Source organism: Thamnophis elegans, chromosome 4, assembly GCF_009769535.1.
Source record: "Thamnophis elegans isolate rThaEle1 chromosome 4, rThaEle1.pri, whole genome shotgun sequence".
Lineage (NCBI taxonomy): Eukaryota > Metazoa > Chordata > Lepidosauria > Squamata > Colubridae > Thamnophis > Thamnophis elegans.
The window spans coordinates 133,639,625-133,664,766 of record NC_045544.1 but is presented as its reverse complement, the minus strand read 5'-3'; the positions used below and the strand labels follow the sequence as shown (position 1 = coordinate 133,664,766).

The window sequence follows — 25,142 nt, the reverse complement described above, 5'->3', positions numbered from 1 at the left end:
CATTGTGTGCCAAGACAACTAGACTGTCAGAGTTTGTTGCATAAATTCAATTCCAGAAAGCACACACAGATAACTGATGCATCTGGATTCATTAACGTCTTTATATACATAAGGATAGATGAATAAATGTACAATACCAACAAGTGGTTCTTCCAAGTAAACACAAGGCAGGGGAGTTACAGGCAAACACAAGCAGTTAGCCTCATTTTAGCAGACAAGCCCAGATAGATTGCTAGTTTACTTCTCACAGCAGCAGGCTGCTTTCTTAAGTTTCTGTTTCAATTCTCTGCACAGACTCAGATGTGTTTAAGCTCCCATTGGCTGACTTAGTTGCTATGCCTATCCATTGTCTGACCTTGTTCCCATGTCTCTCCCAGTCATGAATATTTTAACATAGACACAGGGACAGTTTCTTCCATCACTCTGACAAACACCTAACTCTCGCAGTCGAGGAAGCACGAGTACTAAGTTTTGTCTGATGTGTGTGTATATTAACCTATAGACTGTGGGTGTTGTATTATTTATCCTTTCATGAATTCTTATTCCCACCTTCTACTGGCTGCACTTTTTGTATTATTATTATTTTCTCTGTTGTTTTGCGAGTGCACTAAGTGCTTCTTTACCGGAGACAAATTCATTGTGTGTCTAATCACACTTGGCCAAATAAATCTTCCATTCCCTTCCCTTCTTATTACTATTCCATTCTCAATAAAGGGTCTATTCTATTCTATTTCTTCTCAATAAGAAGTCCTATTCTACTCTATTCTCAATAAAAAGTATTCTATTCTATTCTACTCTACTCTACTCCTGTTATCAAGCTTGAAGCGTGCTTCTGCTGATGCAAACATTATGGCTTTTCAACTTGCCAAAGAATTAAGAGGGCAGGGGAGATGGAATGTAGGCTCCAGACTACAAGCCAAAGAACCATGAGGGCCAAGACACATCGGCAGGTGTCTGCCAAGTCTAGAGACTTTTTCCCATAACAAAATAATGACACTCAATTGGAGAATGTGACCTGTACTAATACAAGGAGGGGGAGTTCTATACTCTAACTATGTGGGTTTGTGCGGGAAATAATCAGAACTGGTTTTGCCTTCTTCAGTGCCGAAATAATGTACTCAATAAACTTTGCATTCAACCTTTGGAAAATCTGAAAGGTGTTTGCTTTGGTTGGGTCCGTTAGTCGGAGCTTTTTATTTATAAAATTTATATGCCGCCCAATCCCGAAGGACTTTGACATCTGCACTGTTCTGCCTCTATTCTAATTCTAACTGTACTCTGCTCTATTCTAATTCTAATTCCGTCTGCTCTGCTCTACTTCTAAGTCTAGTTATTCTCGGCTCTATTTTACTTCTATTCTAATTCTCTTCTCTTCTCTCTTCCAACATAACACCTGGCATAATAACTTTGCTAAAAAGTCCAACCCTCATTTTCCAGAGAAACAGACCAAGAACGCAGAGTAAGGTGTACTACACATACTGTTGAAGCAACAGCAGCCAGAAATACAGTCTTTGAAATAAGATACACAAATGTATTTGCTGTACTATCTGCAGAAAACATCCTACACTGCAAAAAAGGACAGTCCTCTTCACAGGTTAGACATTCTTCAAGAGAAGAATGTCCTGCAGTCATCTTGACCTTCTGTGGTAAAGCATGAATATATAAGGTAAAGGTAAAGGTTCCCCTAGCACATATGTGCTAGTCGTTCCTGACTTTAGGGAGCGGTGTTCATCTCTGTTTCAAAGCCGAAGAGCCAGCGCTGTCCGAAGACGTCTCCGTGGTCATGTGGCCGGCAAAAAAAAATGACTAAACGCCGAAGGCGCACGGAAGGCTGTTCCCTTCCCACCAAAGGTGCTTCCTATTTTTCTGCTTGCATTTTTTTACATGCTTTCAAACTGCTAGGTTGGCAGAAGCTGGGACAAATAATGGGAACTCAGTCCGTTACGCGGCACTAGAGATTCGAACTGCCAAAATGCCGACCTTTCTGATTGACAAACTTAAGTGTCTTAGCTATTGAGCCACCGTGTCCTCATTAGCAAGAATATATAGGCTTGTCTAAAATTCAAAACAAGGTTGGAAACAACAGGTACCCAAGTGAATATGTAGTGTTGGAGAAGACTTCAACATTTGGTGTTGGAGAAGACTCCTGACAGTACTGCAGATAGCCAAGAAGACAAACCAATGGATCTTCAAACAAATTGACCCACGAGGACAGATAACCAGGCTCAAATGAAGCTACTTTGGACATATTGTGTGAAGATGCAGCTCTCTGGAGAAAACTCTAATGCTTGGTGGAAGGAAAGGAAGAAGAAAAGGACCAGCAGCAAGATGGAGGGACTCAGTTACAGTGGCAATGGATGCACCATTGGAAGCCCTGAAGGATCGGGCTAGGAACTGATCATCATGGAGAAAATCTATCCATGTGGCTAAAAATGACTCAACAGCACCTAATCAACCAATGAAAATTAAAGTCTACGCCCCTACCAGAAAAGAGTAGAGTAGAGTAGAGTAGAGTAGAGTAGAGTAGAGTAGAGAATAACAGAGTTGGAAAGGAACTTGGAGGTCTTCTAGTCCAACGCCCTACATAGGCAGGAAACCCTATACCACTTTAGACAAATGGGTATCCAATATTTTCTTTAAAACTTCCAGTGTTGGAGCATTCACAACTTCTGGAGGCAACTTCTGTTCCACTGATTAATTGTTCTAATTGCCAGAAAATTTCTCCTTAGTTCTAAGTTGCTTCTCTCCTTGATTAGTTTTCCTCCATTGCTTCTTGTCCTGCCCTCAGATGCTTTGGAGAATAGCTTGACTCCCTCTTCTTTGTGGCAATCTCTGAGATATCAGAACACTGCTATCATGGTTACCTTGTGCTATTAGAGAGCCGAGGTGGCGCAGTGGTTAAATGCAGCACTGTAGGCTACTTCAGCTGACTGCAGTTCTGCAGTTCGGCTGTTCAAATCTCACCGGCTCAGGGTTGACTCAGCCTTCCATCCTTCCGAGGTGGGTAAAATGAGGACCTGGATTGTTGTTGGGGGCAATATGCTGACTCTGTAAACTGCTTAGAGAGGGCTAAAAGCCCTATGAAGCGATATATAAGTCTAACTGCTATTGCTATTGCTATTAAAAGGTGACTTGATTGCCAAAATGGGAGAAGCAGAGAACCTGGAATTCTAGAGAAATGTGTGTTGTTAATTCAGTGAACAGTATCAGAAGCAAGCAGGCTACGTAAATAGAAAAATGAATTTGGAAAAATGGAATCTGTTCTCTGGGACATGCTCACATGCAGATCCTTGAATTACCAGGGTCACAAAACTTAGGAAATCAAAGAATTGTGCCAGCAGGATTTGACCTGGGGGAACATATAGGCAGAATGCAAGACTGATGTAAAGAAGAGATTCAGGCAAATCTAACTTATAAGAGAGGCAGGAAGAGATAAGAGACAGATGACGCAGAAGGGGAAAACGTCAAATTTAAAAGATGAAAAGATCTGAGAAGCTATCACCATAACCAGGGAATGTTATTCCTCCCCATAATAAAGGAAGAAACACATGGAGAACCTGAAGGATATATGTGGGATGATTTGCCTCCCAAATCTGTTGTGAACATCGACTGATTTTGTAAAAGCCCATTTTAAACAACCTTTAATGAGGACGCATGAGGACTAGAAGGTTGTTTTACCTTTAGAAGGCAGATGATAATCCACCAGAGAAATAAGTCTTCAGCATAAATTTAATCCTGAGCACTTCTAGGCAGGGATGGAGAAATTGCCTTCCCTTCTGCTCTCAATTCTGGAACATTCTCAATATTTTAGAAACGTCCCAAAATTATCAGCAAATACCCCCAACACCGCGATCTAACATAGTTAGTCCCTGACTTACAACCATTCCGAACCTTCTGTTTGAAGTTACAACAGCACTGGAAAAAGTAACATATGATTGGTCCTTGTAAGCACAACTGTCCCAGCATTAGCCCAGTCACATGATCAAAATTCAGGTGCTTGGCAACTGGCATGTACTTGTGACGGTTGCATTGTCTTGGGGTCACGTGATCCCCATTGTGCCCTGTCCAGCCAGCTTCCAAGTCTAGCAAAGTCAACGGGGGAGGGGGGGGCTGGATTCCTTTAAGGATCACCCGATTTGGTTAACAACTGCAGTGACTTATGTCAACTCTGGAGCTGACCTGACCGAAGCCATTTTGACAGCTTCAATGTTGCTACACTGGAGCTGAGGGATAGGGAGGGGGGATTTTAGATAGCTGGGGTTCTGTAACCAAAACAAAATGCTTTCTCTTGGGAACCAAGGACATTCTCACAGCTGGTCAGAAGGAGGAGGAGTAATGCCACCAGGCAACCAGACCGTGCTGTGATTGGATCGTGTGACTGATGGTTTTGAGAAAGGGACGAACTTTTACTTTTAATTAGGTGAAAACCACAGGAAAACCTTCAGAGTTGTTTTTCACCAGATCTGTGCCAATATGATATATCCAATAAGCTATTCTTTGGAGAACCTATCTGACTCGGATTTTGCTTTATGTGAGTCTATTACTCGAAACCCTGTGGCAAAAAAAAATTGTGAAATCGGTTGCAACTCGCCTAACCACTGCGTTGCTTAGTTGCTTAGCAACGGAAGTTCTCTTCTCAATTGTGATCGTTAAGTCGAGAACTATCTGTATCTGGAAGATGCTGGTTGGTGAAGATTGCCAGCGTCAATCTATATATATATATATATATAAAAGTCAAGTACCAAACGCTCATCATGAAGTCTCCAGAACCATAAAGTCTACAAACTTGAAATTTGGCACGTATGTTCCCCTTGGCTTCTTCGTGCTCACTAAGAAAGGATTTTTTGAAATGACCATCAGATTATTAATATTTCTTATACAGTAATTAACACGCTCTGATGCTAAAGAGTTCTACTCCCCCTCCCCAGCTGAAAAGAACTCTGTTCCAACTACCAGTTGCCTCACATTCCGTTACCTCAATTCAAACTGGCAGACGTTCCACACCTTCACTCAGTAACGTAAGGTCTGGGGCTCCTTACAGTACTAAATGTCAATACCTCACCAAAATGTCTACGTCTTCCACCCAGAGGTCGGTTGCTTCTGGTTCTGCCTGGTTCAGCTGAAGCGGTAGTGGAATTCAGGCCTGGGTTGCAGAACCGGCAGCGACCAGGCCTGTCATGCCCCCAAACCGGTTCCCTCGCCATTGTTGGTCCGCCACCATTTTTATTTTTAGTGACTGCACATACATTGAACAGTGCAGGTGCGTGCAGCGCGTGTCTGGCACCTGCGCATTGCGCACTGGTTGCGAACCAGTAGTAAAACCGGCAGCAACCCACCCCTGCTTCCACCTATGGAACTGTTTCCAGACTCAAGACAGCGAGAGCAATATTCCCTTATGTGTTTCAATCACCGACCACCACAGAGCCGACGGATTGAACCCGAGTGAACTGGATTTCTCCTGCATTGCCGATCACATAGTTTCATCGCGAAGCACGGGTATCCAGCTAGTACTGTATAAAACAGATCAATAATCTGATCTAACTTCTTGTCTCCCTAATGTCCTTGCTAAGAAAAGGATCTATCTCTGACAAAGACACTGTTCTTTTGTTATTACTGTCCGGCTGTTTGCTTAGGAATTCCACCAAAGCTCTTCGAAGGTATGTGGATTTATCCACAAGCATTAAAAAAAACCTCCCCCCCCCCCCCACCAGTTATCTATTTTTATTCTCTTAAACTACTTGGATTTCTACTTCCTAAACCCCCTGCTTTTCACTTAAGCTATCCACACTTTTTCCAGCTTCCTGTCTTAAAGCCACTGATTGATTGGTATCGGTTATGTGCTCTCAGAGTTGCCTTTCAAAGCTGGGCCATGCCTATCAACACAGGCAAAGCAATCCAGAAGGGAGGGAGCAAAATGTAAGGAACTTTTTTTTTCTTTTTCTTTTTTCTTAAATCTGTAGCCTAATTCAGGGGTGTCAAAGTCAAGGCCTGGGGGCCCGATTTGGCCCATGGGTTGTTTAGATCTGGCCTGCGGGGCCACCCTGGTAATAAAAAACGACCAGCCCGTGGTGCCTCAGTAGATGAAAACAGAGCTCAGAGAGCCTGTTTTGTGGCCACGCACGGCCCTCCAGACTCCGTTTTCAGCTGCAACAGCCTCCTGCAGCCCTCTGCCAGTGAAAACGAAGCTCGAGGGAGGGGGGGGGGGCTCTGCAGGAGGTCACCACCGCCAAAAAGAGCTCAGGAGTCCGTTTTTGCTGACAGAGCACTCAGGCCACCAAAGGCTAACACCCTGACACGAATGATATCAAGCTGGCCATGCCCCCCCCCCGAGGTCAACACAACACTGAAACAGCAAAGGACCAGCCCCGCGGTGCCTCTGCCAATGGAAATGGAGCTCATAAGGGCTACAGGAACCCCTCCCGAGCTCCATTTTCACTGGCAGAGGATTGCAGGAGGCCGTTGCAGCCGAAAACGGAGCTCAGGAGCCACCACAGGTGCTCCAACAAGAGTGATGCCGAGCTAGCCATGTCCATCCCGCCCCCCCGAAATCAAACACAACCTTGATGCGGCCCTCAATAAAATCAAGTTTGACACCCTTAATCTAATTTATCTTAGGAAGTCCACCAATCCCAAAACAAAGAGTTCTATATTTGAAGAAAGGGGAAGTAAAAATAGGGATGGGGTGAAAAGAAGTGGCATTGAGACAGCGTGACTGTAAAATGAAAAAAAGGTACAGGTAGTGCTCGACTTACAACCATTCATTTAGTGACCAAAGTTAGAACAATACTGAAAAAAAGGGTTTTACAACCGTTTACCACATTTACAACTATTTGCTGCATCCCTCCCAGTCAATGGGAAAGCCCTCAAGTAAAATGTATTCTTTCTTTCTTTCTTTCTTTCTTTCTTTCTTTCTTTCTTTCCTTCCTTCTTTCTTTCTTTCTTTCTTTCCGTCTCTCTCTCTCTCTCTCTCTCAATGACTGTATGTGTTTGTGTGTTTGTGTGTGTGTTTGTGTGTGTTTGTCCAGAATAACTTTTGAATGCCTCAAGAAATTTCAACCAAACTTGGTATACTCTCTGGAGAAAAATACTGGGGAGCGGGGGGTGGGGGTGGGGAGACACCTTTAACACCACTCGGTGTGTGTGTTCTGTTAAGATACAGCTTGTTGTGCCTTTAAATGGCTTCTACCGTACTGCTGTAAAATGGCTTCTATTGTACAGTGCAGTGGAGTTGCCATGGTAACAGCTTCACAGTACTCCACAAGGGGGCTTTCCCTCTGGTAAGGGGAAAAATCCAACATTAGCACCGGGCATTTTCAACAACATCAGGGCTTTTCCTATCTGGATTAGGATAAATAAATACCCAGGCAACACCAGGTTTTCAGCTAGTAACATATAAAATAAAAATAGAAATAAAGATCATAAGGGAATAGCGAAAGGTTAAAAAAATGGTGCAAGATAAAAGAAATAAAAATAAAAGCATGACTTCCCTCATTTATTTTTGGTGCAGTAGAATATAAAACACATTACAACTTCAATTTTCTTTGCTTTACCTATTTAGCAAGTACTAGCTATTTCCACAACAAGAAGATTAAGCTAACTAAAGCCTAAATCAAAGATTTTTTTTCCCGTTTTGAGCACAAACGATATTTCTACTTACATGAAATCTTTGGTCCACCTCATAGTTGATTTGTTTTCTGAAATCCTTGCAAGCCAAAATGTAAGATGCAGAGGCACGAAGAATCAAAGGAGGGAGAGAGGCAAAACAAAACTAGCAATTAGTCCATAAATTAGAAATGAATTAAGAGAGAAAAAAATCACAAGCCGTACAATATGGTCATCGTTCTCAATTCTCAATTAATTTTCTTCAGAGTACAGAACGAAAAATCACATTATTCGTGCGTTGCATAGCTTGAGAGACAAATAAAACAAAATCAGCGGTGAACATGATTTGATTTTTCTTTCTTTCTTCCATTAAAAATCAGTCTGATTTGCCATGCAAGCTACCGAAACAGAAAAACGGCAACGGAAGGAGATCAAGACGTCTTAAATAAATACCTTTTGGGCCACCAGAAAAGTTAGACGTCGAATTCCGTGGTCAATCAGGACAGCTTTCTGTAAAAAAAAAAAAAAAGGAAAGAAACATGAGAAAACTATGATGGAAAAGCTGATCAGCAAAATGGGGAAAAATATCTGTATTGTAAAGCTTTTTTTTTTTTAACAACTATACCTGCTATTGTAAGAAATTCTATTTATGGTCCTGGAACTATAATCTTATATAAATCACAGAATAACAGAGTTGGAAGGGACCTTGGAGGTCTTCTAGTCCAACCCTCTGCTGAAGCCGGGGACCCTATAACATTAATAAAATAAACTCATGGTTGGTGCTTTTGTCTGGACTACATGAAAGGCAGAATGGGATAACTCACCATGGACTCTTTGCCCCGGCCAAGTCGCCAAGGGACAACTAGCTATGGCCAGCTCACCACGCGAGAATTCAACCAACTCAATGTAATTATTCAAATTTTTATCATTTCCATATTTTTTGCCCCTTCTTTGGCATCCTTTCTTTAATGATTGTATTCTACCATTTCTTCCTCAACATTAAGAAAACTAAGATCACGGCATCCGGTTCTGGCAAATCAATGGGAAAGAAATGGAGGTAGTGACAGATTTTATTTTCCTGGGCTCCAAGATCACCGCAGATGGGGACTGCAGCTAAGAAATTGAAAGACGCTTGCTCCTGGGGAAGAAAGCTATGGCAGATCTAGACAGCATACTAAAAAGCAGAGACCTCCCCCTGCCAACAAAAGTGCGCCTAGTCAAGGCTCTGGTTTTCCCAGTTGCAATGATGGCTGTGAAGGTTGGACCATAAGGAAGGCTGAGAGCCAAAGAATGGAGGCCTTTGAACTCTGGTGCTGGAGAAGACTCCTGCATTGAGTCCCTGGGACTGCAAAGCCATCCAACCGGTCAGTCCTAGAGGAGATCCACCCTGACTGCTCTTTGGAAGGCCAGATCCTGAAGAGGAGACTCAAATATTTTGGCCACCTAATGGGAAGGAAGGACTCACTGGAGCCTAATGTTGGGAAAGATGGAGGGCAAAAGAAGAAGGGGACGACAGGGAAGGAGGTGGCTGGATGGAGTCACCGAAGCAGTAGGTGGGAGCTTAAATGGGCTCCAGAGGATGGTGGAGGACAGGAAGGCCTGGAGGAACGTTGTCCATGGGATCGCGATGGGTCGGACACGACTTCGCAACTAACAACAACAACAACAACCATTTCTTCGATATTAGTAGTTGGCCTTCGTATTACAGTCAGCCACCCCCTCCACCTCACTCAAAATCAAAAGTGATTTTTTTAAAAAAAAAAACAGGCTTTGATAGGAAGGGAAAATAGACAAAGCTTCATGTCCTCAGCTTCATGATCCGATTTCTCCTTTCCAAAAGAGAAGGTTTTACTACGGTAAACGCCCTTTGAAAATGAGCATTTGCCGTCGAGCAGAGGGGGGGGAGAGAAAGGGGGGGGAAATAACTTTAATAATGAGGTTGAGATTTTCCTTTTAAAAAAGAAGGTTATTGCTTTTAAAATTCCACAAGTGTCAGACAATAAGTATATAGCAACGGGATTCTGATTACATTGTAATAATACAGGCCTCCTAGCGACTCAACAGCTATTACGGCGCCATTAGGTACCAACACCTGGAGAAAGTCTATTTCCACTGTCTGTTTCAATCACCTCCACCAGTCATTTACAAGTATACGATCCTAATTTCTATCAAATACACACACACACACACACACACATGCACACACACCCACACACAGGCCCACGCAGGGAGGGGGGGGGAATCCTGTTGGGACATGCTGAGAGTGGAAATTTATTTGGGCAATTTGGATCAAGCTATTTGATAGTTTAATGCACAACGCCTTCTTTCCTCCAGACACACTTAAACACACACACATACACACACACCACGAGCCCCTTCATGCAAATGAAAGAAAACCTAGCTTAGCAGTTCATTTACGGGAAGAAATGTAAACTAGGGATTCTTGATGGTGAAGCGAGAAAGAGAGAGAGAGATCCAAGGCAGCCATTCCTTATCTACGCGTCCCGGTGGGAGATGGCTTGCTTTGATTAAATCGCTTTCGTTCCAGGCTAGGGATTTAAGGTTTCCTCCTTAAATGAAGTTAAGGATTTTTTTTTAAAAAAATAATAATGTATTAATACAAAACAAAACAAAAACAAGGGGAAAAGGGATGCCAATTTCATCGTTTTAATGTTTTTAATACAACGGCAACAAACGGCAATTGGAACAGCAGACTTACCTACCGCTATGTAGTGCTTTACAGCCCTCTCTAAGCGGTTTACAAATGTCAGCCTACGGTCCCCAATAATTTGGGTCCTCATTTTACCGACCTCGGAAGGATGGATGGCTGAGTCGACCTTGAGCCGGTCAGGATCGAACTGCTGGCAGGTGGCAGAGTTAGCTTGCAATACTGCATTCTCACCACTGCGCCACCAGTTTTTTTTTTTTTTTTTTTTTTTTACAAATGCTGTGAAATGCCTTTCAGAAATGAAGTAGGACAATAAAAGCAAACCTTTTCAGCACCGAGTGCCCAAACTGGAACATGTGTGCATGTGCATGCATGTGCGTGCGCCAGAGCACCAGAAAAACAAAGACCAGCTGGCCAGCATGTCCATGCCATTTTTTTTGGTGTTTCTTTGGCTGTTTTCAGGCTGTTCTTTGGGCCGTTTCAAGCTGTTTTTCAGGCCGTTTTCAGCCTGAAAAACAGACTGAAAACGAGCCCAAAAGCAGGCCGGAAAATGACCTTCCTTTTTTGCCATTTTCCGGTGCTCTAGCGCCCACGAAGAGCAGCTGGCAATGGGCGCGCGTCACCGCAGAGAGGGCTCTACGCGCCACCATCATGGTAATAGGACATTCAAATCTGCTTCCTTTTGTTCCAGTCCAGTTGTAAAAAGGAAGGTCTTCATTTGTTTTTAAGTATCAGTCACTTACAGGCAGTCCTCGACTTACAACAGTTCATTTAGTGACCGTTCGAAGTTACAACGGCCCTGAAAAAAGTGACTTATGACCAATTTTCACACTTAACGACTGTTGCAGCATCCCCCCAGGGTCGTATCATCAAAATTCAGATGCTTGGCAACTGACTCATGTTTATGACGGTTGCAGTGTCCCGGGGGTCGTGCGATCACCTTGTGCAACCTTCTGATCAGCAAAGTCAATAGGGAAGCCCGATTCACTTAACCACCGTGTTACTAATTTAACAATAACTATGGCAAGAAAGATCGTAAAAAGGGAAAAAATTCATTGAGCAGCTGTCTCACTTAGCAATAGAAATTCAGGGTTCCGCTCGTCGTAAGTCGAGGATTACCTATATTTTGTCTAAACGAGAGGTATCAAACTCAAGGCCTGGGGGCTGGATCCGGCCCACGGGGTGCTTAGATCTGGCCTGCGCCCGGGAAACAGCGAAGGACTGGCCCATGGTGCCTGTGCCAGCAAAAACGGAACTCGTGAGGGTCGCAGGCAGCCCTCCTGAGCTCTGTTTTCACTGGCAGAGGGTTGCAGGAGGCCCCGTTGCAGCCGAAAATGGAGCTCGGGAGCCCGTTTTCCCTGGCAGAGCACTTGGGCCACCACAGGTGCACCAGAGGTGGGTTCCTACCGGTTCGCACCAGTTTGGTAGAACCAGTTCGTCAAATCTACCGAACCGGTTAGGAAAGGTTCCACCAGTGGACCCGGAAAGCAGGCCACACCTACAGAAGAGGTTCCAAAATTTTTTGAAACCCACCACTGAGATGCACTGACAAGAGTGATTTCAAGCTGGCTACATCCACCCCAGCCTCCAAAGTCAAACACATGCGGCCCTCAATGAAATCGAGTTTGACACCCCTGGTCTAAACAGACCAAGAATGGGGTCTCCAAAGAAGTATAATTTGACCCGCTCTCTTGGCATGAAAAGCAAGGTCGGTCTTGGCATGAAGGTGGTTTTTCTCCTGGCAGAGTTAAAAAAAATGAGAAAAGAGACACTACCTTTTAAGATCTCATCAGATGGTACCCCTTCTTCACTTGTGAAGTGATACTGCTGGGTGACTTCTACAATTATTTACAAATAGCTTACACAAGAGAGCTGCTCAGCCATGTTATTATTTTCTATAGTGCTATCAGGGACCATTCCAGAATAATAATAATAATAGTAAAAAAAAAAACAACGAGGCCATTGTCCCAAGGAGTTGACACTTGTCCTTAAAGATAAGCGGACAGCTCCAAATTTTTTTAAAAATATATATATAGAAAAAAAGGAGGAAGACTGTAGCAATGACGGATAGAATCTGCATTCCACTTCGCTGAACAAATGAAAGAAAAACAAATAACCAGAGAATGGGCCACCCAGCTCACCTTGCTCTGTGTGAATTCCCGGAACATGGCAGCGAGACCTTCATCGTCGATATCGCAATCCGTCTTAATGGCGACATTCAGGATATGAATAGGTTCATCTCGAGCGCTCTACGGTTCAAAGAAAAATCAGAAAGTGAATTTAGGAGGGGGGGAGAGAGAGAGGGGGAGGGAGAAAACGCAACAATAAATCAATGGCTGCAAAATGTTTGCAGGTGGAATGGAGACTCTATCGTATCCTTCAGGATTTGGGGAAAAAATAGCTGTTCATGCTTTAGATCAGAGGTGAAATGCTAACGGTTCGGGCTGGTTCTCTGGGCACAATGAGACTATATTGGCTGCAAACTCCACAGTGGTGACAGGAAGGGCATCCGTCCATTAAACAGCTCCATTCAGTTGCTCTGACTCCACCCCACAAGGGGTTACGGGGTCATTAAAAGACAAAAAAAGGGTAATATAAAGTCTGCAAGAAAGCACACAACCAAGCTCAGAGAGCATCAAAGACCCCTCATTTCAACCCTGAGTTACAAGTATTCTCTTCCATTGGTCCTCAAATGTGCTGAACAAACCCAGAAAGGATGCAGCTACTTTAATAAACTGCATCCAGATGCTTGCACAAACCATTTTATCCACAGTTCTCTTAATTACGGTAATGCGCTCTACATGGGGCTGCCCTTGAAAAGTGTTCAAAGACTTCAGCTAGTCCAGAATGCAGCCGCGCGAGCGATTGTGGGTTCACCCAGGTACACCCACGTTACACCTATCCTCCGCGAGCTGCACTGGCTACCCATTGGTCTCCGGACACGCTTCAAGGTGCTAGTTGTTACTTATAAAGCCCTGCATGGCATCGGACCTGGGTACCTGAGAGACCGCCTCCTGCCAATTACCTCCCAAAGACCGATTCGATCTCACAGACTTGGCCTTCTCCGGGTTCCATCGGCCAGCCAATGTCGGCTGGCAACCCCCCGGGGGAGAGCCTTCTCTGTTGCTGCACCGGTCCTCTGGAATGAGCTCCCCGTGGAGATCCGGACCCTTACTACCCTCCCGGCCTTCCGTAAAGCTATCAAGTCCTGGCTGTTCTGATAGGCAGGGGCTGTTGAAATATTCAGCCCCGCCTCAATTGTGAATGTTGTGCATTTTTAAATTCTTTGTATTGTCTTATTTATTTCCCTTTCCCTGTTTATGGTGAGCCGCCCGGAGTCCTTCGGGAGTGGGCGGCATACAAAACTAATAAACAACAACTAATAAACAAACAATTCACCCCTGTCCATTCAACTCAAGAAGCTATGTGAACTCCTAAAGTTGCCATAGTGAGGAAAGAACGGGGGAGTGCATTCCATGCATACTTTTCGGCTAGAATCGAATCTCAGATCACCGCAGCAGACCTGGGAGGGGGGCACCTCATTGGGGAATGTGATTTATGACACAGACTGAGGAGAGGGAAGGAACAGGGGTAAAGTTCAGCTATATTTCAAATAAGGCTAAGATCTGACTGCACAAAAAAGGCATTTCCAAAATGCTCCTAATAAATGACTGGTTCTCTTTTGAAATTTGACTCGAGGCTCATGAATCAATTAGGGCATTTTTTTGGAAACCTGACAGCTGTCTCTACTGTCAAAACCCAGTCAAAATAGACGACTATACCTTGTCTTCGTCATACAGGGATGGGTGTCCCGATTCTGGAAAGGTGGGGCTTGGAGGTGGAGAGTCGCAAAAGCATCCCATAATCTCGTCAAAAAGCCTGAAGCAGGACATAAGCAAAAGATCAACCATCGTCCCAACATCAAACAGCAATCCAACCTTTTAAAATATTCCCAGCATTCCGTTCCATTGCCTCAAACTACACCCCGCTCATCTCTTCTGGTTTCTTTGGTCTACAATATCCTGCAATATTTCTGAAGTCAAGGCACAACATCGAAAGGTGTAAAAAAAAAAAAAAAATAGGAAGGGAGAAGAGTATTGTTGGTACGGGACAAAGTCGCTTAACATTACAAGTGTTTCTCAATCTTGGTGGCTTTAAGAAGGACTTCAACTCCCAGAATTCCTCAGCCGGCATTGCTGATTGGAGAACTCTGGGAGTTGAAGTCCACATATCTTAAAGTCTCCAAGGTTGAGAATCACTGAAGTACATGACAACAAAATGCATAGGTTGCTGCTTTCCCTTACCCAGATGAAGCAGACAACTTCAAAGTCAAACCCAAAGATGCTTTTTCAAAAGGCAACTTGGACTTTCTTGCTTTTTACTTGAAGGCGTTTTGCTTCTCACCCAAGAAGCTTCTTCACTTCTTCATGAACTGGATGAGAAGCGAAACGCCTTCAGGAAAAAAGAAAAACCCAAGAATGTCCTGTTGCCTTTTGAAAAAGCCCCTGTGGGACAATCATGAACTGGATGACCGAGAATCTCTATAGACTTTCAAAGTTAAACAAACATCTCTACCATAAGATGTTCAACAGAGCTTTGCCCCAGATCCCTTCACCCTTATGCTATTTTTTACCTCCTACCCTTCCAATCCTGCCTTCAAATTACCCCTTTTGATACGTAGCTTAACTTGGGGGTTTGCACACTGCAGCAGGAGAAGAGAGGAGGCAGAAGAGAGGAGAGAGGAAAGAGAAGAAAGAAGAGGAGGGGGGAGGGGGAGAAGGAGGAAGAAGAGGAGGAGGAGAAAGAAGAAGAGGAGGAGGAGGAGGAAGTGGAGGAAGAAGAAGGGGAGGAGGAGGAGAGGAAGAAGAGAAGGAGGAGGAGAAAGAAGAAGAGGAGGAGGAGGAGGAAGTGGAGGAAGAAGAAGGGGAGGAGGAGGAGAGGAAGAAGAGGAGGGAGGAAAAAAGGAGGAGGGGAGGGAGGAGGAGGAGGAGGAAGAAGAAGAGGAGGAAGAGGAGGAAGAAGAGGAGGAGGAGAAGAAGAGGAGAAAGAGAAGGAGGAGGAGGAGGAGGAGGAGGAGGAGGAGGAGGAGGAGAAGAAGAAGAAGAAGAAGAAGAAGAAGAAGAAGAAGAAGAAGAAGAAGAAGAAGAAGAAGAAGAAGAAGAAGAAGAAGAAGAAGTAGCAGCACAGCAGCATTGATGGAAAACAAGAAATCCTATCCTAGTTTTAGTTCTGCCCCATTGCTTACCGGACGAAATCTTCAAAGGTTCGGAAGGAAACCATGCCTCCCATACGCTGGCACGGTGGGGTGAAAGAATTGTCCAGGAGAACGTCGCTCACGCTGGCCACGTGGACCATCCCGTAATGGTTAAGGTTAGACGAGAAGGACATTCTAAACAGCAGGTTCAAATCACAGGACGTATTAGGAGACCAGCAGAGGACAGACGGGGCACAAAAAGAAGGGGGTCAGGAGAAACAAAAGAGCTCACGAAATGAGTTAGAGACTCACTTTTGGGTGGGGGGTGTCAGTAAAATAAAGGAGAAAAACCTCACTTGGTTTGGCATATAGACGTTCGAAGAAAGAACCACACAAAAATTGGATGGGGATAGGAATTGGATAGGGAGCTTACCATGATGTTGGCTCTAGTTTTTCTAGGGCACTTTGTTTGTTCAAAATTAAACCTGCAGATTGCAGGTTTTGAAGGTTAGCTGGTTTGTTGGTATCAGGCTCTGTCCTCATCCCACCCTCTTCCTCAACTCTGAACGGGGCTGAATTCAAAACAAGAGGGGAACTAATTGTTCCCACTACTTTAGAAAACCATTAGCTGTATTACCAAACCAAGAGGCCCAAATTAAAAGAATCGCTCCACCAGAATTAGAAGAACAATGTGTTTCATTGCAGTAATGTGCTGCTTGGTGACCTCCAACATTCTTGGGGCGGGGCAGGACTGGATAGTCAGTTAAGGAACTTGATAAGCAGGGTTTAAACAGTTTTAAGCAGAACTGAAAATGAATTTCAAAGGAGCGTCAGTGGTCACCGAAACCTCAAAGTACATCGAAACAGGAGGGAGAATAATTCGTTTTATACTTATGACATTTTTTCTTTTTGTAATGCTAGAAGAATATCTGTTTGCCACTTAAGATCCTGAGCAAACATCCCCAAAAGAATCAGAAAAAGGATGCCAAGCCATATATGGTTGTTATCAACAAAAAGTTCTTGATGTGTTATTTTGGCCCATGTTTACAAGCGGTGGCAATGACTTGCAAGAGGGATAGAGAATTTAAGTCCCTCCCTAGGGCTGGTACAAGTGGCTTGCGCTGATATAACAAGGTTGCTTCACGGGGTTTGTGGACTACAACAAGCCACAGCAACAACCCTCCACCCTGGGATGATGGTTGCAGCATCCCAGGGTCATCGGATTCCCGTTTGCGACCTTCCCAGCTGACAAGCACAGTCAGTGAGGGAAGTTACATTCATGATTTTTGTAGTAACTGCAGTGATAAGTGGCAAAAAAAAGCTGTAAAATTGAGCATAGCTCTTTCAACAATCGGCTTGCTTGGTGAAATTCTGGGTACCAATTGTGATTGTAAGTTGAGGGCTACCTGTGGTTCATTTAATAGCAATAGCACTTAAGATTTATATACTGCTTCACAGTGCTTTCTCTAAGTGGTTTAACAGAGTCAGCCTCTTGCCCCCAACAATCTGGGTCTTCATATTACCCACCTCGGAAGGATGGAAGGTTGAGTCAACCTTGAGCCTGGTGGGATTCGAACTGCCAAACTGCGGTCAGCCGGCAGTCAGCAGAAGCAAGCAGCCTGCAGTATTGCACTTTAACTATTGTGCCACTGCGATTCATGCTAAACTTCACCTCTGAATCATATGATAAATGAGGGTCGAATGAATTGGTTTGCCCCTTTTCAGATTATTTTATGGGTTAGCATGACATACTAACCATGAACATATCAAAAGCCCATGGACATACTGTATGAAGAGCTAAGGAAAAGACTCCAATAATATGTGTGGCTCATGGTGGGAATGCAGACTTCTTGATGGTCTCTGAGCTTGGCGACTCATACCTTGCAAGTTCCTTGGTGGGAGCTCGCAGGCATCTCTTTACCCAACTAGATAACTGCACCAGGATGAGGGAGTGTGTTGGGTTTGCTGTCTGTTTTTACGGTACGCAATAGTTTGCCCTGCCAGTTTTGGTGGGGGTGTAGTTTCCTCTTGGGTGTAGTTTCCACTCCATGGAGGAAACCACATCCCCATCAAAACTATCAAGGTGACTACTGATACAGATTACTATCAATGAAGCTTCTACCTCAGGTTATTTTCACTTTTTCTTAAAAAAAAAATACACCGTGTTCCCCCGAAAATAAGACAGGGTCTTATTTTCTTTTGACCCCCCAAATAAGTGCTTGGCCTTATTTTGGGGGAGGTCTTATTAATTTTGAGGTGCAGGAGGCCCCTTAATCTTGGCCCGCAGCCGGCAGATCAGCTGATCCAGACAGGGCCAGATTTTGGATTTTGTCCATGTGGCTATATATTTATTTATTTCTACCTTTAAAAAATAATAATAATCTGAGCCGGTCTTTAAAAGGTCAGGAATTGTATTAATAATTTTAATTCCACGAGCGTGGAATTTTTTTTTTCCAGTCTGCAGCCCTGCGGATTCTTAAGTCTCTTTTTCTGAAGTAATTATTACCTACTGAAATTAAATTAAAATTGGTGACGAGCTTAATCTAAGATTCAAGGCTTTCCAGAGAGCCCTGTTAATGGGATTACTCTGAGCAAGAATTTGATGCCAAGGAGCTTCCATTAGCTCCTTGGCATCTGGAAAGAGGTTTCAAGCACTTGAAACTGCATTGCAGAACTCTAACTCTTCGAGTGCATGATATTAAACCCATTTTGCAGATGGAAATATTGAGGCTGGCTGCGTGGGGAAAAAAAGCAAAACCGGTGGAATTTGCTAAAATAACTTTGATCAGTAAAAGACAGAAGTGAAATTTTCACAAAAGACTATTTTAATTTGTAATTCATTTTGTGCGTCCAACAATATCAGGACCCAGTGTAACAAATTTCATGCAGAATTATGGAGCTGTTGAAGTCTGGGGTATGTGACTCGATTCAGTTGTCTCAGCTACTAACTTCCACAATTTTTAATTCTAACTTAACTTCTGTGGAATGTGTTCCATATTTAAGGGGTTCCTAAGTTTGTAAGTGGCAAAAGAAGAAGGGGGCGACAGAGAAGGAGGTGGCTGGATGGAGTCATTGAAGCAGTCGGACTGAGCTTAAATGGACTCCAGAGGAAGGCCTGGAGGAACGTTGTCCATGGGGTCACGATGGGTCGGACACGACTTCGCAACTAACAACAAAGTGTGTTAAGTGCACTAGCGTGGCTATCATCCCTGTCACGTTTTAGTTTTTTTTCCTTTTTGCTTCTTCGAATTTGTAATTTTTCTTCGACAAATAATTAAAACAAAAAATAGCATAGACTAAAAGAAACCCAGGTAGGCATTCTCTCTCCTGTTCCACTGTTTTAAAAAAACCACATACATTGCGGAATAATTTATATCTTGATTATTCCCAAACTATGTTTTCAACTGTTAAGCTATACATTGCTCTGGCAGACAGAAGCAGATGATAAGACAGATTTGCAAATTAAGAACACACATATACACAAATACCCCAAAACACAGAGAGTTACATTTAGTTTTCTGAAGATTTAGTAAATTTTCTTTTGAACAAAGGCCACGGATATACATCAACACAAATACACGACGACATGCTGAAATATGTTTAGAAATCTCTAATAATGGGTATTGTCCAATGTGCCAGTTGGGCATAACCTTTATGCTGAATTTCAGTGCCCATATATCAGCGTCAACAGACCAGGCTCAGAAATGCTCTGAATAATGCTTTTCTGAAATACAGGTAGTCCTCGACTTACAACCATTCATTTAGTGACCGTTTGACGTTACAACGGCACTGGAAAAAGTGACTTATGACCGTTTTTTCACACTTTACAACCCTTGCAGCATCCCTAGGGTCATGTGATCAAAATCCGGGCGCTTAAGCAACTGGCATGTGTTTATCATGGTTGCATTGTCCCGGAGTCATGTGATCAAAATCCAGGCGCTTGGTAACTGCCATTTAGCTGTGACGGTTGCAATGCCCCTGGGGTCATGTGATCACCCTTTGTAACCTTCCCAGCTTGCTTCTGACAAGCAAAGTCAATAGAGGGGAACCCAGATTTGCTGAACAACTGCACGTTTCACTTAACAACCGCAGTGGTTCACTTAGCACGGTGAGAAAAACCTCATCAAATGGGATGCAACTTAGTTAACAACTGCCTTGCTTAGCAACAGAAAACTGTGGTAGTAAGTTGAGGACTACCTCACGGCAATAATCTTACCCGCCTCGTGAATGGGCAAGCGATGGGGTTCAAACAGGTGGGTGAGATGTCATTGTGAGCATCTTACCCGAAAGCCACTTAGAGGCTATGTTTACGCAATGTACCTAACCAGTTCATAAGAACAGCAGTCACACAACCATGCTGAATTTGATTAGTATTCAATTGGTTTGGTTGTATGCATGTATAACCCTGTGTGTTCATTTGGGAGCCATTCTGTTGTGACAGCACAAGCCAAGAGTGACTTTTTTGGCCTCCTAAGGATACAAATATTATAAACGGGAGTTTGGTCTGGAATAAAATAGCTTCCTGTATTCCAGGGACATTTGGAGAGTTGCTCATAGGGGTCAAAATGGTGTCCAGTCAAAGCCCCACCCCTTTTAAACAAGGAATGCAACTTAAAGGAGGCGGGATTTCAATTGTGCCGTGGCAGCCGCCATCTTGATTTTTTTTTTTTTAACCATCCCCCATGGATATCTCTTCGTTGCAGATTTCTTCTTCAAGCAATGGGTTGGATGAATCCATCACTTCTCCAATGGTGAGCCACTTCCTGCTACTGAGGAAGAACTACTAGATGGCTTTACTGGTGGTCATCATGGAAGGACTCACGAGTCAACATCTGGAACCCAACTGATGGATCACCTTGACTTAACGTCTACCCGTCTCCTCATCTCTCTCCCGCAACATGGCCAGCTGAAATGGCTGATTCAACAGTATGGCGGTCCAGATACTGATTGATACCCTGTACCACTAGAAATCATTCCCAACATCTGGTGAGCATTACAATTCAGAAGAATCAGTCTACACCAGTCCACACACCGGCCACTTGTGATACTGTCACAATAGCAGCCGGTTCCTTGCGGATTTGTAGAAAATATCTCTTGTTTATGGCAGGGGGGGTCTCCAAAGTTGGCAACTTTAAGACTTGTGTCTCAAAGGTGCTTTTTCAGGAGGGAACTGGACTTTCTTATCTTACGTTGAAGATGTTTTGCTTCTCATCCATGAAGCTCCTTCAGTTCTGACTGGATGGTAGAGAATGGAAAGATGGATATCCCTTGCAGACAGCTGGTCAAATGCATCCTTTTAGTGTGTCACTGAGGCAGGGGTGAAATTCAGCAGGTTCTGGAGAACCGCTAGTGGTAATTTTGAGTAGTTTGGAGAACCAGCAAATGCCACCTCTGGCTGGCCCCTGAGTGGGGAGGGAATGGGGATTTTGCAGTATCCTTCCCCTGCCACGCCCACCAAGCCACGCCCACAGAACCAATAGTAAAAATATATATATAGAATTTCACCACTGCACTCGGGCCACTTGGAGGTTTATCTGTGTCTTCAAGGTCACCTGAGTAGTGCCAACGGTTCCTGTAGTCTGCAATTTGTTTTTTCTGGAAATCCGTTCATACTCCCATACCATTCAAAGGGTGTTCATCCCAATTTACATAGCAAAAAATCTGTAGAGATTCTCAGTCATCCAGGTCATGGTTGTCTCAAAGGTGTTTTTTTCAGAAGGCAACTGGACTATTGGGGGGGAAAAACACCTTTGGGACAACCATGACCTGGATGACTGAGAATCTCTACAAATTTAAGACTTGTGGACTTCAATTCCCAGAATTCTGGGAGTTGAAGACCACAAGTCTTAAAGTTGCCAAGTCTGGAGACCCCTGGTCAATGGCAAGGGAATCGCCAGACAATAGATGGCTGTGTGCAACCCTACATCTGAACCTAGAACTTTCCCCTGGGTCCTTCAAGAAAATAGTGACATCAATGGGTGAGTCCCTCACAAACGCAAAGCAGAAGATTGTAGTCTAAAGGTTCAAATACCTCTACAAAAAAAGCCACCACTTCTCTACCACGGAGGAAATGATTGAATTCTTTGTTGTGTGGATGAAAATAAAAATCCCTACCTATAAAAATCTAACACGCTGGGTGATTAAGGAAAAAAAATAGACTTGTCCAGAGCTTGCTAGCTTGGGAAGTATGGCACATTTCCTTTTGACATGGGAAGAAGTTCTGTCATGTTGGCCTTCTATCTCTTGCCTCAAATGGTGCAGTGATTACTGCTTTAGAAAAAAATAGACCAGAATATAGAATGAGCCACTGAATTCCCGCTTATCTCTAACCGCCCCCCCCCCCACTTCTCCAATTTGCCTTTAGCCATATTTGCAAAATTGCATTTAAAGGAAAGAAACGACACAGGAAAGAAAGAAAAGAACACCGTTCTGGAAGACGGCTAAGCAAATACATTCTCTTTCGAGTGACAAATGACTATATAATAATTACGTTCTCACCCAACCACTTTCCACCCACCCATCCTCCCTGGAAAGCCGTAATGAATCGTTGGCATTTTTTTTAAAAAAAAAAAAAGTTAATTTAAGGCAGAGGAAAGTTATCTCTGCCAAGGCATTCAAACTGGAGAAAATAGACCCCTCAGCCAACTGGAGTTACTGGTGGAAGATTTAACAAGTGGGAAAAACCGAAGTACCGCCAGAAACCATTAACTGGGCCGCTTCCCCATCCCAAAATCATTTTTCATACGTGATGGTCTAGAACAGGGTTCTTAATTCGAGTCCACAGATCATTTTGATGTCTATAGATAAAGAGTTTAGGAGTCATCTTACTTCGGTTGGGCAAAACGTTACAACTTTCTTTTCACTAAATTTAGTTTTTCAGCCAGCCACTTTTGATCTAAGCAACTGAATAAGGTGATGGCCTTATTTCGTGGCTTCGGTCTCTTTTAATTATTAAATTAATCTTTTAATAAATCTCTCCATTTGAAGTAATTTGAGATTATTTATTTTCATTCATGAAGTTATTATGCTGCCCATCCCACCCACCCCCCCACAAGGTGACTCTGGGAGGCTTACAATATTTTTGACTGCCGAATCTGAGAAATTTTGCAATAGGAGTTACATCTATGCATTTTATTTAAATAATGCATTTAAATAATGTTTATGACAAAGGTTTTGTAGGCTGCTCCAGACTTTCAAATGGATCTGTAGACCAAAGGGATTTTTTAAAAATAAAATCCTGCTCTTTCTTGCTGTTGAAGGGGCACTTCTGTTTGCTCCCCCCTGCTGTAAAAGGGTGGGTGCTAGTCTTCAAACCCAATTCTCGATCACGATCCAATAATAAATTTATTTCTTTAGGACCTGGGGAATCAAGCACCAGTTCCTTCAGGGACATGAGTTCCAAATGTTTTTCACAAGTAAAGGGTTTCCACCTCAAACCCCCCCCCCCCCAGTGTTTTAATTCAAAAACTTTGGAAAACCTTTCTTCCCCCTGGGCACTTTGGAAAACTGGGCTTGGCCTTTGTCTGAGAGCAGCTAGTGAAGGCCAGGTAAGTGAAGACATAGCATCCCTTCTACTCACAGATGTGCAAATGCTGACAAGGATATTCTGCTACCATTTCCCTGAAATAAGATTTAGGATGTAGGCAAATGAAAAGGCTTATGCATTCAGAACCTTTCCCAGCTGGAAAATTTGACATTCACTAGTTTGTGATATGGGACAATATCCAGAAAACCTGGAGAATTATAATTCCCCCCCCCTCCCAATATACAGGTAGTCCTCGACTTACATCAGTTCATTTAGTAACCATTCAAAGTTACGACAGCACTGGGAAAAAGCGACATGACCGTTTTTCACACGACTGTCACAGCGCCAACCCCCCCCGTGGCCACGTGATCAAAATTCAAACACTTGGCAACTGACTCACATTTACGACGGTTGCAGTGTCCCTGGATCACGTGATCCCCTTTTGCGACCCTCCGACAAACAAAGTCAGTGGGGGAAGCAACCTTCACATAACACCGTGTTCTTAACGTAATAACAGCGGTGATTCACTTAGCAACTGTGGCCAGGAAAGTCGTAAAAATGGGGCAAAACTCCCCGAACAACTTTCTCGCTTAGCAATTGAAATGTTGGGCTCAATTGTGATCATAAGTTGAGGACTACTTGTGTATATATATATATATTTGAAAACCACTTGGAATAATAAAGTAACGCATTCTGCTTTAAATCCCGATTGGTGAGTGGGCCAGCTGGGATCCGTCTATGCTACCCAAGGGAGAAAAAAAGGGAGGAAGGAAGGACTAATTCTTGCTTCAAGATCTGGAACAGGATTTTAAGGCAGGTGAGGTAAGTCTTGAGCGCTAGTGAGGTTACTTTTTATAGCATGCCAAAAGAAAGGATAAAAGAGAAGAACAAACAAAGAAACATTCAAAGGGGAACAGAGGAAAACATTAAAAACAAACCCTGAAAATAAGGATTAGAGATTGGTATAGTGTGGAGCGGGAACCCAGATTCCAAATAAATCAACAAATAAGTTAGGTTGTTTAAAAAAAAAAACCAATTCTTAAAAAAAAAATGTGTTAAAACTACACATTCTTCTAGCTACTTTTTAAAAAGAGCTAAAAAGGAGAATTACTGTACCTGTTGAGCGTGGGAATGTTCCCTCTGTAATTAAACAACCACAGTTAGTTAAAGATTGGTTAGTGGAAGCCATCATTAAAATGAATAAATCAATATATATATTTAAAAAAATAATCAGAACTGTCATTCAAGCCAGTGTGCAAAGCAGAAGCTGCAAGAATTACATTTGTAGAGGTGGGGGGAAAAATAAACATATTTATTTTCTGGCAGCATCCATGGGACATAAGAAAGAAGGGCTTATCCATCAATATCCTGAAACGTGGGGAAAAAATCAAGTCCAAAAGGTGCTTTGGAGAACCATTTTCTTCTTTCTTGACACTTTTTAAGCTATGAAGTTCTTCCTCAAGACAATTCCACATAAAATTATACAAAATTAGCTGCATTTAATTCTTTTGGGGAAAAGGTGTTATCAAACTATTCTTTATACATTTACTACTCTTGCAATTGTATCGCCACTTACTCAGAAATAAGTTATACTGACATTGAGGAGGAACGCTACCAAGCTATAGGACTTTTTTTTCTTCCCTTTAGTGTTAAGTAAAACAGAATTAACTGAAAACCAGCTTTTGAAAATGGGGGGAAGGCATTAAGGCATCGTAACTCTTTGTAAAATTACTGATACAGCACAGTATTGTTATGGAAACAATAGGGCTATTGTCTCTATTGAATCCCCTGTGCATTTGGGGTGGGGGGGCGGGGGAGAATATTACAGGGGAACTGAGGAGCACAAATTTAACTTTCTATGACATTTTGGGATCTAATTTCTCTTCTTTATCTCAGTGTAAGTTATATTTCATCCAAAAAGAGCAACTATCTAAATCAGGAGTGTGTAGGCCCACTACTTAGATCTGGGGCCCCTGAGCTCCGTTTTTGGTGGCAGACGGTTGCAAGAGGACGTCGCAGCCAAAACCAGATGTCAAGCTGCTCCCCCAGCCGCCCCCCACCGAGGTCAGACACTACCCTGAAGGGGCCCTCAATGAAATTGAGTTTGACACCCTGATTTGGATATAGTGTGTATTTGTGTAGGAGAAGGAGTG

The 25,142-nt window shown here is 43.2% G+C and overlaps 1 protein-coding gene across 4 annotated transcripts in view; it reads right to left on the bottom strand.

Annotated features, from left to right (window-relative positions):
• ACACA (acetyl-CoA carboxylase alpha) overlaps nucleotides 1-25,142 on the bottom strand; it is a 308,466-nt gene that overhangs the window by 136,650 nt on the left and 146,674 nt on the right. For 3 of the 4 annotated variants that reach the window (XM_032214921.1, XM_032214923.1, XM_032214924.1), the window contains 5 exons: nucleotides 15,516-15,659; nucleotides 14,053-14,149; nucleotides 12,412-12,519; nucleotides 8,056-8,112; nucleotides 7,658-7,702 (listed from right to left, as the gene is read on the bottom strand). In XM_032214921.1, the coding sequence (XP_032070812.1) occupies nucleotides 7,658-7,702; nucleotides 8,056-8,112; nucleotides 12,412-12,519; nucleotides 14,053-14,149; nucleotides 15,516-15,659 (451 nt within the window). The remainder of the gene's footprint in view (nucleotides 1-7,657; nucleotides 7,703-8,055; nucleotides 8,113-12,411; nucleotides 12,520-14,052; nucleotides 14,150-15,515; nucleotides 15,660-25,142) is intronic. The other variant, XM_032214922.1, reaches the window with a different exon arrangement.